Genomic DNA, 14,133 nt, shown 5'->3' with positions numbered 1-14,133 from the left:
TATAGGGTTGTTTGATTATTGGACATTTTTTGAACCATTAATTGCCAGTGTGTTTCCACACACAATGTTCAATAAAGCCATGATATTAAGCACAGGAGCAATGAGACGTTGCTCAGCGGTAAAGATTTGTAAGTAAACTGTCTGTATTTCTCAGACTCTCAGAAGCAAGTCCTAAAGTGCTCATAGTACATCATTCTCCTCCATTCCAGAGTCACCCAGCTCAAAGACCTCCTCTTCCTCTCTCTCTCTAAACATCTAAGCTATATATTTTGCCTCTAATCACAAACAGATCATTCATTCTTTTGTGATTTCAGAAATGTGTGTGTGTGTGTGTGTGTGTGTGTGTGTGTGTGTGTGTGTGTGTGTGTGTGTTTCAGCTCAGTACTTTGCCACCACAATGGTGATTGTAGGGCTGTCAGTCATTGCTACAGTGCTCGTGTTACAGTACCACCATCATGACCCAGATGGTGGCAAGATGCCAAAGTGGGTAAGCAGTCTTCCTTCTCTTACCTCCTCTCTCCACCTCTCTTTCTCTCTCATTTAGCTCTTGAAGGTTAAAGCATGTGGTCAGGTGGAGGACAGGGTCTGTAGGCTCAGTCTGCTGGGACACAGTTGTGACAGGAATAAGAATGTGCCCTGGGTGTTGGAGTTATTTTGTGCCCAGTGTCTAAGATATCCACCTAAAAGTGGCAGTTAAATTGCTTAATATGTGTATTGCGTAACTTTGCGGTTTTTGAAATGATGTAAATGGTATTTAGAGTGCTTATGATTCAGTAAAATTGCTGTGTGAAATTGCTGTGTAATGCCATTAGGCATTTGACCTGATTTGAGTTCATATAAACAGTTAACTATGCCGTACAAAGATTATTTAATGGACTCACTTTGTATGACTTTTCTCATCGGTTTGAAAAGGTTTTTATATAAATGTTAAAGTAGAAGATTTGTTATTTGAAGTGGAAGTCACAGTTACACATTTGTGCAGAGTTCAAAACATTTAGTTCAGAACTTTCCCTGTTTTTGAGTTTTGTTGGATTTTTTTTAGTTTTTCAAGCCTGGTTATTATTCTTCCTTTACAATCCAGTGTACAAACATGTATAAATGAAAATATAATGTATCAACATAAAATTGCTGGTTTGTTAAGAAAAATAAAATCTCAGCTTTCATTAAGTTCTAACTGTAAGTGTAGATTTAAGCTGTCAAAAATACAATACATTCACTACTCATTAAGAGGAAGCTATTTCAATAATTAACTCATTTTGTTTTAGAGGCTGGTGAGCTTTAAATTAAGTATCTCTCTCTCTGTCTCTCATCCAATCAGTAAATGTTCACTGGTGAGATGAAGACGTTTCCCAGATTGTATGCAAATGCGCACTGTTCTGGATGTGTTAATACTACCTTAAAGTTGAATAAGTGTTCTAAGTTGTTTATTTTTTTTTTTAATTGAATTGCAAAATTTAGGGTGCGTTTTCTCAAAAACAAGGTTTAATGACTGCTAATACAGTCAGTGAGAATTATCTTGTCTTATATATAAGAACACCAATAAAACTGCTATCAACAGAAAGCTTGTTAAAAGCAGCTCAAAATGGTGATTCAGGGTCTAAATCACTCAAAGTGGTTAAACAGGTCACATATTTGTTTTGTCTGACGTTTGCTTTACTGTTTTTCTGTTGTGTGCAGACTCGTGTGCTGCTGCTGAATTGGTGCGCGTGGTTTCTGCGCATGCGGAGGCCGGGTGAGGAGCGTGTCCGCTCAGCCTGCCACAACAAGCAGCTGCGCAGGGGCAGCGTGTCCAGCGTTGAGCTGTCCGTCAGCCAGGGGGCGCTGCAGCCCAACAACAGCAACATGCTGTACATCGGCTTCAGGGGCATGGAGGGAGTGCACTACACTACCTCACCTGACTCAGGGGTGCTCTGTGGCCGCCTCATGGGAGCCAGCGAAGAGGACGTGCTGTTGCCAGGGGCAACGGTTTCATCATATCAAGGTGGGGTTGGAGTTGGAGGTGGAGTCAATGGAAGTATCATAGGTGGGGCTTCAGAGACCGAATTAGCTAAGATTCTGGAGGAACTGAGGTACATCGCGAGGAGATTTCGGAACCAGGATGAAGATGAGAGCGTGTGTAATGAGTGGAAGTTTGCGGCGGCTGTTATCGATCGCCTCTGTCTTATGGCCTTCTCTATCTTCACCATCCTCTGCACTTTTGGTATTCTTATGTCTGCACCCAACTTTGTGGAGGCCATATCAAAAGACTTCTTCAATTAAAGCCGAAAGAAACATGAAGACTCTTATTTCTTACGCAAAGGTCATTTCTGAAATATTTTGAAGACCACACCAACCCAACATTCTCCAATCAGCACTAATAATCCAGGGTTGACAGTTGTGTTTAGAAGGTTTAGAATAAGAACCAAATGAACAAATTCATAGAATAGCAAGCAATTATTAAAACATTCGGCCAAATTAATACTACTGTGAATGAGACTGCCAACAACCATGCTAACTTTTCTTTGTGTGAGTATTAGTACTTCCCATTAGTCTTCACACAACAAACACATTTACAGTTAGTAGGAGTGGCAGTATGGTGAAAACATAACATCACAGTTTATCTAACATTTTCCTGATGCACAATAAGTATCCCAGTAATTAGTTTAATTAATTAGAGATTTAAAAAATAGGAACAGACAAAAAACAAGTTGATAAAACAAAGTAGTGCAACATTTGAAATTACAAGCACAAATGATATTCAGCTTTTTACATGCTGTGCTGCACTAAATCCAATTAAACAGACCTAATTATGCTGTCTTTGTAATGAAACACGCAGTTGGTCAGTCTTGCAGGGTCAGACTTGATCTTGTAATGAGAGTGCATGTCTGGGGTGCTTGATTGGTGAAATCTGCCTCAAAAAACTGGATGCCCCTCCTAAAACCCAACCCCAGATTCCTCTAGTCCATGCTGTTTTGCATCACAATCACTAACACATGCAAAACAATTTTTTTTTCTGTTTTCTACACATACACAACACACATCTACATGCTTTAGTGGAGTTCAGGGGACTTTTCAGCCATGCTAACTTACACAACGTCCATGGGCTACTGACAGACTTGTTGTACACCAAGACAATGTTGAAAAGGGCACACCGTACTTTGCACTCTGCCTTCACAAAGTGTTTGGGTTGGTTAAGAAATTTCACGCTCTGTTCCCATCTTAATGGTTCCTTTACTACCCGCATCTAGCTGACAATTTCTCATAGATGTCCGCAGATGTTCTCATTATGAGATCACTTCAGGCACCACTGGACTGGAAGTTGGTCAGTCAGGTCACTTCTTTAAGTACTCAGGATATACATGACATGATCAAAAAAGTGTGATTTATATGTGATTAGCGATTAAATCTTGCCATATTCTTGCCCAATTATGTTTTTTTTTTTTTGTGTGTGTTTTTTTTTTTTTACCTCCACTTAACTATATTTTTGACTTCTTGACACTGTACCCACACTTTGGATTGTTTTGTTGATGCTTGTTGGAGAGCGTTGGGTCTGTGTCCTCCAGGCTTTAAAGCCACACTGTTAAACGAATTCTCTGTAAACATTTACTGTTAAAATAGAAACGATCTTTGAAACCGTCTGCGCCACTGGGTTTATACACAGGTTACACAGGTGAATACAGGCTCACCAGTTACTCACTTTTTACAGCAATACACACAATGTTTGAGATATCTCATTGTGAGTTATGTATGATTAAGTGTACTCTTATTGTTCGGTATTGGTATTACAGGTTGTTGGTGTACGTGTACAGTGACTCTTGAAGTAGTTTTCATAAAGGTATTTCTAGCTTTTTCTTGTCCCACAGAAAGTCTCAGTGTTTCTGTATCAACTTTGGTCAAACTGAATCATGTCACCTGAAAACCTCGCCTTGAATTTGAGTTGCACACCTACAAATTGCAGTTCCTTAGTGTAAACAACAATCAACACAGTATGAATTTCACGTTCCATGTTTAACATTTCAGCAGGTGATTATTACTGATTACACACAAATCCAGTCAAGCACCAAAAGAAAAAGAATTGGGTGTCAGCATTCCTGTCTGCTAAATGGAGCCCTGGTTTTCTTTCTTCTCTCCCTTCTTTGCTCTCCTTCTCATGTTTGTGCATTTGTGCATTCCAGTTTTGTGAGCCCTTTACAAATAAATGTATTTTTCTAAATGTCAGATTTTATGTTTCATAAGCCTTGCACTTTTCCGAAGCCCTAAGGTTATGCCTTTACCACAATAGTCTATCTGCAAAGGGGCACTATTATGGAAAACCATCATTCTTGAGTTTTTTGAATGTAAATATTTTTAACATTTTAAAATGTATCATTCAGTCCCCAGTACATATAGTTATAGTTCATAATGGGAATAAGATGCAAAAACAGCCCATTTAAAATTCATTGGTTGTCACAGTGATGAGCATATTTATATGCACACAATTTACATATTTATATACACACAAAAAACAGAGGTCATTTACATATCAGTATTTAAAGGTAGAGTAACAAAAAATATCCTGCATCAGTTGAGAGTCTGGAAAATGGTCAAGTAAAATGAATCGTGGGCTGAGGGGATAATAGAGCTGCTGTGAGCACAGTGCACACACTCATCACACACAAGCAAAGAATGGAAATCATCCTTGTAGCTTTTTCATGCATTGCACCTGTAAAAGTGCACATGGGTGAATGAAAAACAGCCTTGAGGCAGAAAATCTCCTCTGAATATAAAATGTTTTACCTCTCATTATAGATTTACTTTAAGAAGGTTATAATTAAATTCCTTCCACACTGATAAACTTTAATAGTCTTTTTATCATATTTTATACTGGACATAAAACCAATATATAATATGTACATCAAAAGTTCGGGGCCACATTTCCTTCTTTTGAAATCTACATTTTCTCACTATTACTTTTCAATTTGCAAGAGAACATACCTGCAAGGGCTTTTTTAACATAAGCTGCTTGCTTATATTAGGTATATGCTGTAAACTTCAGCTACATGTTCATCAAAGTGTTTTTTATAGTATGAAGAACAGGTTTTGCTTAAAGGGAAATTCCACCATTTTTTTTCCTCTCAAGAATTAGATGGTTAAGATGTGAACAGCATCATTCGGGGTGGTTTGATGTGTGGTTTGATTCTCTGCTCTAGAGAAACTTACAGAGTCAGAATTATTAACAGTAGTTGTGGCAGGACTCATTCTAAGTATGATGCCTCCAACAGGTTTCTAATAAAATTTGGTACAAGAGCATGTTTACCACTGCATTTACCACACATCACCTTTTGAACAACACCTAATGTACCTTTTGGAGACTGAAAACACTAATTGCTCCAGTTTAGAAAGTGTAGTTTTTTGCCGTTCTTCAGTTATTCAGTCTATAGCACCTTGTGTAAAGGCAGGTGGCTTTCATTGTCGTATTTTGCACCACATGTTTTCAAAAGAAGACAGGCAGTTCAGTCTAGCACCTGCTCTCTGATTACACCGCATTGCTGTTGTAACACACGCTGAATATATTTTGTATTGTCATGTTGAAAGAAGCAAAGACATTGCAGCATATGATTTTTCAGAATGTATATATCTTTCAGTGCTACTGGTGCTTTTACAAATCTGCAAGGCATCCCTGTACCATGACAGACCTCGGCTTTTGAACTTTACCCTGGTAACAATCTGGATGCTCCTTTCCTTCTTTGGTCCAGACAACACAATGTCCATTAATTCAGTAGACAGTCTGGGTTTGACTCATCGGACCACAGTACACAATTCCACTCTGCATCAGAGGGTTTCTGGATGTTGTTGATATATGGCTTCCACTGTGAATAGTACAGTCTTTCATTAACACTTATTTTTCAAAGTATTCCTGAAACAATGCAGTGATATCCAGCAAAGAAGCATGCTGCTTTTATGCAGTGCTGTCTGAGGGGTTGAAGGTCACAGGCATTCAGTTTACCCTTTAAACACATTCCCTGAATCTTTTAACAATCTTATGCCTGGTATACTGTGAAATGCATGAAAACCTTGCAAAATGCTCTGTAGGAATTTAGTTCTGAGACAGTTGGACTATTAAGCGTCAGATGCTCACTCACAAAGGGCTGGGTGACCATTTTATACCCAAGCATGATTACATCACCTCTTTTAAATTGCTTTCTCAACATTTAACAACGTTTCTTGTCTTAAATTGCCTCTGTTCCAGCTGTTGTATATTAAAAATAATTACCACAATTTTACCCTTAACAATATTATATATATAAATTCATTCATACATACATAACACATTCATAAGCACTGAAGAACATATTTATAAAGCAATGTTGGAGTATGTATGTAGCTTATGCTAGTAACTGCAAGATGACATAAGAGGTTCTGTGAAGGAAATGAGATTGCATTGACATAAGGGACCTCAAACTAAAGGACATTTGTTCCATTCATAACACTACTATGAAATATCATCCCAAGTAGTAGAACTTAGCAGGAAGGTCTAGTTTGGAAGTTTCTATCAGTCCTGCTTTGTTCTGCATGAGTTAAAATACAAAACCATTATGTCAATGCAATGTCATTTACTTCAGCTTATGGGTGGTATTTCAATTTCTGGAATAAGCTAATCATGAACACTGAAGTGTTGCTTTATTAATACATTATTCAGTGTTTATACATGTATTAAGATGTCAAATTGTGTAGGTAGCCTTTAAAAAAAGTGTTCCTGAAATTTGAGTCAGTAAGTTCCTCCACAAAGAACTGTTTCATATTAAGCCACTCTGAAAAGTGAAGTGTCCCCAAACTATTGGCAGGCAATGTAAGGTAAAAAGCAGCCACATAAAAGAACAAAAGAAGAAGGGTCAGGGGGTCATACAAATGGAACTTCTCAAAAGCAAGAGTGCTGCTTTATGCTCAGCTTTCATTTTCTAATGAATGCTGTTATTTGGACGGGGGGAGCTTATCTAGGATCAGCGGTGTCAGCAGTCTCCGTCTGAGAGGTTTGATACATGTGGGCCATGCAGCAGGGACGGGGGTTTTGAATGAGGGGTCAGGATGGAGGATGGCCAAGGTTAAGAGCTTTGAAGAAGAGGAGAAATGCTGGTTCTGCACTAGACCTTCGGCCAGCTAGGCACAGTTGTTTTCTTCTGCCTCCAAGCTGACCACTTTCTATTATGTGTTATGAATGCATTTCTCCTTATTGAAGTATTTAACACATTCTCTATATTTTAGAAAAAGAGAGTGACTACAGAAAAACTACATTAATAAAATGTTAATGCTGCACCAGTTTTAAACTAAAAGAGTTCTTCAACTAGAAACACACACACATTTTCCAAGCCGCTTCTCCTTCAGGGTCACAGGGGGTTGCTTGAGCCTATCCCAGTGGTCATCGGGCAGAAGGCAGGATACACCCTGGACAGGTCACCAGTCCATCGCAGGGCCTACTGTAAACATTTTTACATAAACATAGGCTTCTTCTTTGAGCAAACTTTTGTGAGCAAGTCCAAAAAAGGCAGTGATGAGACTATACACAATTAGGGAGGAACTAAGGTGAATTAGTGGCCTAACAAGATGTACATAAGTGGTGCGCATTTTATTATATCCCCTGTGAAACCTTGTTAAAATTCTGAGATCAATACTCATGGACCAAATTAGAGCACATACTAGAGGTCTTGGCCCATTCATTATCATAGTTCAGTTTCAGGAGCTTCAAGCCATAACATCTGAAAAAGACCTCCTGGTACCTTTTTAACTTTTTTATTACCTGCTTTTCCCAGCAGTTTTAATTAAAAGAGCTCTGATAGCCTGAGGCTGCTCAGCGCACTGGGGAGCTTCCCGTTATTCTAGAGAATCATACTGCCCTCCAGTGGTGGAGGAAGCTTTTAACCTGATGCAAACATTCAGGGTCTCAAAACACTGAAAGATCAAGATGAGCGTTAAAAGATAAGATTTCTGAAAAGTTAGGCAGGAAGAAGGAGTGTGCATTAATGTTGGTTCACCCCTTACATTTTCCATGGGCCCAAAGTTTTGTCACAAAGTCTTGTTACACTGGAACCTAAGAATAGCTCGACGTATTTGCAAGTCCCTGTAGTTACTGAATAATAAACCATAGCATGTATTAAGCCTGGGATTAAAAAAGGGTTAATCTTCTTCTGTGGTCTCATCCTGGTCATCTTCTGTTCTGCTGGATGAGCTCTGACTGTGCCTTGGTGTTCCGCCAGAAAACCTCACACTCTTCTTGGACCTCTGTGAACGAGAGAGACGAAGCATTTATATTGACCTGCATGTCATGCACAAGTTAAGCCTGTTTGTCCCTGTTTGTCTGCAAAGATCTGTAGTTTAATATGCTATTCTATATGTTGTGCTGTATTCTGGGGCACAGCATTATGTCCTTCAGCCTCAATGCTGTGACCAAATTCACAATTTTATATCCTTTAAGTGTTTTTGTCTGTCAACATTCTCTCACTACAGCACCCAGCATGTGTAACACATGTATGCCATACAACCATAAGCAGAAAAGACATCCTGACTGCTAGCCTGGCTCCTGATCTAGATTATAACAAAGGTGATACAAATTGGTTTCCTAGCAGTATCTGGCGTCCATCTGCCTTAGCCAGTCAGCACTAAAAAGAACCCAACGTCACGTATCCTCCTGAGCCCTTGTAGTCCCTCCCACCTTCAGTATACATCTTCAAAAGGGGATTTTCCAAGTCTTTAATCAGAAAATCTCTCTCTAGAGATTCTAGTGGCACCAATGTAGGAAGCAAGTAAATATATTCACAACGGATGTAGTGACTAAATTTTTTAAAGAATGAATTAAAGAATTTCCATGTGTAATTTTCATACTGTTCTTATTGTTTCCTCTAAACATAAACTAGACACAAAGCTAAAAACAGTTGTAGCAGCCATCCTGCAGCCTGGATCTTTCTGTACATCTGTCGTTTTCTTTTTATATAAATTACACTGTATATGTGTCATACAGTGTCAGAAACCATATAAGCAAGTCTACTTTAGATTACTTAACAACAATGCTGACTAGCTGTTATAGGCTTCCAATATGTACAGCCTTTTAGCTTCAAAGTAAAACTACAGAAAACTAAAACTACAGATGCAGTCTTTGGACACAAAGCCTGCTTTTGACTTTTGATTGAATGCACTTTGGGAGGAAAATGATTTCAATCATATTCATTTAAGGTAAACTAATAATGAACATACAGTACACCCCTTCAAATGTGCTGTTTACCTGTTTATCGGCCACTCCCCTTGGGTAGCGTGCTATATCGTCTCGTCTTCTTTCCATTTTCTCCCAGTCCTCCTCCCACACCTCCCGCCTGTATTCTGATTCTCGTGCCGTGATTCGCTGATAGATCGCCAGGTTCTCACGGGTCACCTGTGCTAACTCCTCCTTCCTCCTCTCAGCATTCAGACTTGAGGAGGGAAACTGCTGTGAGCATTAGATTGAACAGCCCTTTGACTGTATTAGCCTATAAGCTTATTCCAGTGAAAGTATTATTAAAAAAAAGTGCTTCCAAAAATATTGGGCCTGACTTACCAACCATTATAACGAAATAATTTTCTTAAAACTCACTTAAAACTTAAAACTCATTCTGTCATTCACCGATGTTGTCTTTTGGGATTTGTTCTTAGTTAAAAATAGAATCTACAAACACTCACAAGCACAAAGGTGTGAACTGTTCTGCAGTTTATGAAACCGTCATGAATCTAATGAAAACTTTTCTTAGGACCTTTCTCAGGAACAAATTTAGGAAAAAAAACTTTTTTGGTGAATAAGGTCCAACATGAGTAAAGTAAAAGTATCTGTTCAAAAACATCTCAAGTTATCTGTCAAACTGCATTGGAGCGTCTTAGTACATCCAGCATCTGTCACGACAGGAACCAAACAAACAGAACAGAATGAAACTAAAAAAAACATAAAAGGAATTAGGAGCTGAATGTGAGTGATGAAAATGAAAGATGAAAGAACCTCACAAGTCAAGTAGCCTATACTTCAGGAAGTGTCTGGACCAAGCCTTCCACATGTGGTTGTAGTACGAGAAGAGACTGTATGACTGAAAGAAAGGAGGATGCTCTGAGAACTCGGGCTGGGGTCCTGGGTCCTTTTGCTGAAAAGCTGAACTGACAGATGGAACTGAGAAGCACAGAGATGTGGTATTGGGGTGAAAAAAAACTGTTACAGGAATCAAAGTAGATAAAGTAAATTTAAAGGGTGTTAGATTTAACTTAGTGGTGTAACTAGAATCTTCTGGGCCACAATGCAAAAAAATTTGCCCCACACAGAAAAATTTATTTTAAAAAATGGGAAAATTTGCTTGCTATTTTTTGTCTACCCAGGCATATAAAATTGCATACGTACACATCAGGGCCTTAACTTACAAGCCCCAGTGTGACTGGCCCACCTGCACTGCCAGTAGTTAAGGCGCTGCTAAAAGTGTTATCTGAAAATCCTTAATACACAATATCCCAATCACATTAATACTTTTTGTTTAATTGTCATCAAGGAGATGAGGTTTGGCATGTAGGCATGGCTTTAAGAGAAGCCTTCTAATGCCACCATGTTATCAGGCTGGACAGTGGAGTTAGCAGTGGGCAGCTTGAACAGACAATGACTCCCTTTGAAGGCTCTAATATACACAAAACAGAGAAACATTCATCGTACATTCCTTTTTGATTTTGGTTCGGGTTCAGTTGAGATATTAATATTTGCTCAGCTGAAAGTTATATGATGCTGTTTTAGTTAATGAGTGGTTGGTGACACCTAATGACAGACAAAAGTAACTGTCAGTACAGGGCGGTGTATGGCAGATCATTATCTCAGCTGAGGCTAAGAGTATTCATTACACAGTCAGAAATGCCACTTGAGCCACAGTGTCTGGTGTAAGCTCACCTGCGCTCTGGATATTCATTCCTGTGGTCTACGAGACCTTTAGAGCGCTCTATCCCAGCCAGTCTGGACACCAGCAGTTGGTTATCCCTGTCTATAATGGCCTGCCTCTCCTCTTGAACCTTAGAATCCAAACACAGAAACACTGCATTGAGGAAATGATGAGTCACGACATCATATATTTGGAGCAACGTTTATTGAAATGATTGATTATTTACATGAACTGCTGATTTCAGTGCTATTTTTCATTAAATATCGTGTAATAAGAGACCATATCCTGAAAAAAGGAAATTTATTTCACTCTAAATAAAATAGTAATGAAGTATGTAAATATTGCTAAAGTTTAAATAAAAGGTATCAGACCATACAATACATAAAAGTAACATAAGCTGCAGCCCTTTTTGAATCCAATGTTTTTTGATATCAGAAAATCCACTGCATTTACATCCACAGCATCAGCCAACGGCAGCTCAGCTCAGCAGTTAGCGTGAAGGAGTGTGGAGGAGTGTTTCAGCTTGGACTGTGTTTTAAATGAGGCATGATACAGGACGCCCAATCGGAAAAGAGCTTATTTACATATATCAGGCACAGCAACAAAGGCACAGCAACAAAAAAACAGCTTGTTTAATTCTACAGGATAAAGAGAGATAGGAATATAGTCATGTTAAAATGAATAAAGGCTGCTTTTTGTACATGAAACCACACAAATGTTGTAAATGAACCTCAAGGGGCAAAAATTAAAAACAAGGAAATATATTTGAACATATTTGAATGTATAAGTAGAACATTACAGCCCAGCTGTTCTTTATTCACAGCAGACTGTTCTTGACTGGAATAACAGAAATATAACAGACATTTACCAAAGTACAGGTAAATCAACCACTGATCATTAGGCTAAATAAATAAAATGTTGCATGTATAAGTTATGGTTGCATTCCTAAAATATTACTGGAATAATTTATCAATTGCTAGTCAGTGCAAAATAAATAAGTGTGTCAGTTTGCTTTATATACTGAAAAGTACTGAAAATACATGTCGCACTATGTGCATATATACCTGTGTTTTCTTCAGCTTCAGCTGGACATGCGTAGGTGTTCGGATGCCTTTGGTGTCCACTATGGGTTTGGCTTCTTTCACCTCATGAGAAAACCAAACCGGTTCACACAAATGACAAACACTGTGCTGATATTGCTGATCAGACTCCACAATTAGCTTCTGACACTTCAAACCCCACTGCAACAAAAACTGAGATCAGTACTGTCTGAGAGATGAGAATATTATAAATGTACTTAGTGCCACAATTACTATTCACACATGCTGGTGCCTGTGAGTCTTTAATAATCAGTGTTCTTCAGGTCCCACATCATTACAGCAGCTGATATTACACTCCAACCTTAATATTTGTTCTCTGTGATTAAAGAGTCACACACACTCACCTTCTTGCGATGTGCCTCATAGTGTGTCTGGTCCCATTTCTTCTGCAGGTACTTATTAGTGCTGGGCTTGAGGGGCTGGTAGGCTTTATGCATGGCTGCTGCCCGGTGTTAATAAATGGAAAATGGGGAACGTTCAGGAATTTAGCACATTAAAATAACATTTTACTATCCTTTACACTTCTCCAGTATTGTACAATCTGAAGATTTGAGCAGCGTTGAAGAATCTGGAGTGTCAGTGTTGCAGCATTGCCATTTTAGCAGTATTCCAGAATGATGTGAAGTGCCCAGTGTGCAGTGTGTTGTGTGCTGGTGCCATTTAGAATGTGTCCCCACAGCCCACTCCACCTTGATCAGCCCGGCTGGAGGCCGCAGCCTGTTGCCATGGCACCATTACTCACCTATCCCTCCGACTGGGCGTGCTGCTAAGAGGGGATTGGGTGTCAATGAATTATTAGTGTTCACAGCCCACTGGCTTCACTGGCCTAAATGACCTCAGAGCAGCTGAGCAGGGAAGGGCAAATGCACTGTAGAAGTCATTGTGTAAAGCATATATTATTAACAGATTTCATATCAAGTAAAGTCTAGAATCTACATCTTCATAGTCAATTGTAAATGATTATAATGGTGGTGTATTAATGTAGGTTATCCTGTTTAGCTGAAATGTATGTTTTCAGGTGTCACTACAAGGAGGATGGGTTCCTTTTTTAAAGTCAGGGTCCTCTTTTCAAGGTTTCTTCCTGTAAATGCAATATATTGCATTTTTCTTGCCTCATTGTCTTTTATGGCTTGTTCAGTTGGGGCTGGGACATCACACTTCTCTGCTGTGTCAGCATAACCACTCAAGGCCTTAGAGGGTGTTGTTTGCTAGGCTGTTGTTTTGTGCTTTGTGCCAGGGGCCAAGATGTCTAGAGTGTGTTCCCACCGAAGGCCACAACTGTGGTGATAAGACTGCTGTGCTTGGTCTGGTGGATCAGAACATGTGGTTCTCTGACTCCGCCTGTTCTGACTGATGCTGTTTGATTATCTTGTATTTAACATTTAACATTTATTAGAGTACAATTTTGTTGTGTTTAATCTTAGAACTCTTTTACACTGAAAAAACCCACCCAGCTGACATGTAATTAGCATTAAAGTACAATCATTTTAGCAGCATTCCAGAATGATGTGACTTTGGAAGTGGAGAGAGTGCGTAGAGAAGAGCTCGCAGCTGCTGTTAGATTTTGTGGTCTGCTCCACTCCTGGTTTTATCCTTGTTTGCTAACAGACTTATTTATCGTCTTCATTCTTCATTGCTAAATTTCTTTTTCAAGTACATTTTACAGTCTTTCACTTACGATTTTTTGCTCAGCTTCCAAGTTTCCTATTATTGCTTATTATTCACTGACTGTATCTCTGTACTTTTCCATATTTTCACCTTCTCACTTTAACTGTTTTAAGTGGCAAATTACCCAACACCCCCCCTACCAGAAATTTGCAGATTAACAAGACGTATTTGCCATCTGAAGACTGCTAGTCTCAAGTCTTATACTGGAGCTATGAGGCTAATGTAGCTGACAAGTAAGGTTTAGCATCATGCAAACTGCATGGCTAAATCATCACACCTTTGCTTCAAACCACAACAAGCTGTTAAAGCTGCACTATGTACAACTTTTTTGTCAGTGGGAGTTTTTTGGACCACGTTATATGTTTTAATGTCACAAGCGCAACGTTTAATGTCCGGCTCAGCATTTAGGTCTCAATATCAACATTATACTGATGAAGATGTGATGACAATCTTAGATAATTCACTTTTATCCTCGGAAAACA

At 39.0% G+C, this 14,133-nt stretch overlaps 2 protein-coding genes across 4 annotated transcripts in view; one reads left to right on the top strand and one right to left on the bottom strand.

Moving 5' to 3' along the window:
- LOC108444230 (neuronal acetylcholine receptor subunit alpha-7) overlaps positions 1 to 4,192 on the top strand; it is a 39,474-nt gene extending 35,282 nt beyond the window's left edge. For all 3 annotated transcript variants that reach the window (XM_037542924.1, XM_037542925.1, XM_017725265.2), the window contains 2 exons: positions 378 to 487; positions 1,678 to 4,192. In XM_037542924.1, the coding sequence (XP_037398821.1) occupies positions 378 to 487; positions 1,678 to 2,259 (692 nt within the window). In that variant the 3' untranslated portion in view covers positions 2,260 to 4,192. The remainder of the gene's footprint in view (positions 1 to 377; positions 488 to 1,677) is intronic.
- A 3,899-nt stretch (positions 4,193 to 8,091) lies between these two features.
- Positions 8,092 to 12,525, bottom strand: si:ch211-284k5.2 (uncharacterized protein CFAP97D1). Its single transcript, XM_017725266.2, has 5 exons — positions 12,328 to 12,525; positions 11,948 to 12,028; positions 10,895 to 11,013; positions 9,233 to 9,416; positions 8,092 to 8,235 (listed from the first exon to the last, which is right to left on the bottom strand). The coding sequence occupies exons 1-5, from the start codon at positions 12,418 to 12,420 to the stop codon at positions 8,131 to 8,133; spliced, it is 582 nt and encodes a 193-aa protein (XP_017580755.1). The 5' UTR covers positions 12,421 to 12,525; the 3' UTR covers positions 8,092 to 8,130.
- Positions 12,526 to 14,133: the final 1,608 nt, after the last annotated feature.

This window comes from Pygocentrus nattereri, chromosome 11, assembly GCF_015220715.1.
Source record: "Pygocentrus nattereri isolate fPygNat1 chromosome 11, fPygNat1.pri, whole genome shotgun sequence".
NCBI classification, from domain to species: Eukaryota; Metazoa; Chordata; class Actinopteri; order Characiformes; family Serrasalmidae; genus Pygocentrus; species Pygocentrus nattereri.
This window is presented reverse-complemented; position numbering and strand designations above follow the sequence as displayed.

Coding starts and splice junctions, on each gene's coding strand:
- si:ch211-284k5.2 (XM_017725266.2), bottom strand. CDS start 12,420: ATGCATAAAGCCTACCAGCCCCTCAAGCCCAGCACTAATAAGTACCTG. Junction 11,014..11,947: donor TGAAGCTGAAGAAAACACAG/GTATATATGCAC, acceptor TTGGATTCTAAG/GTTCAAGAGGAGAGGCAGGC. Junction 9,417..10,894: donor AATGAATATCCAGAGCGCAG/GTGAGCTTACAC, acceptor TCCCTCCTCAAG/TCTGAATGCTGAGAGGAGGA.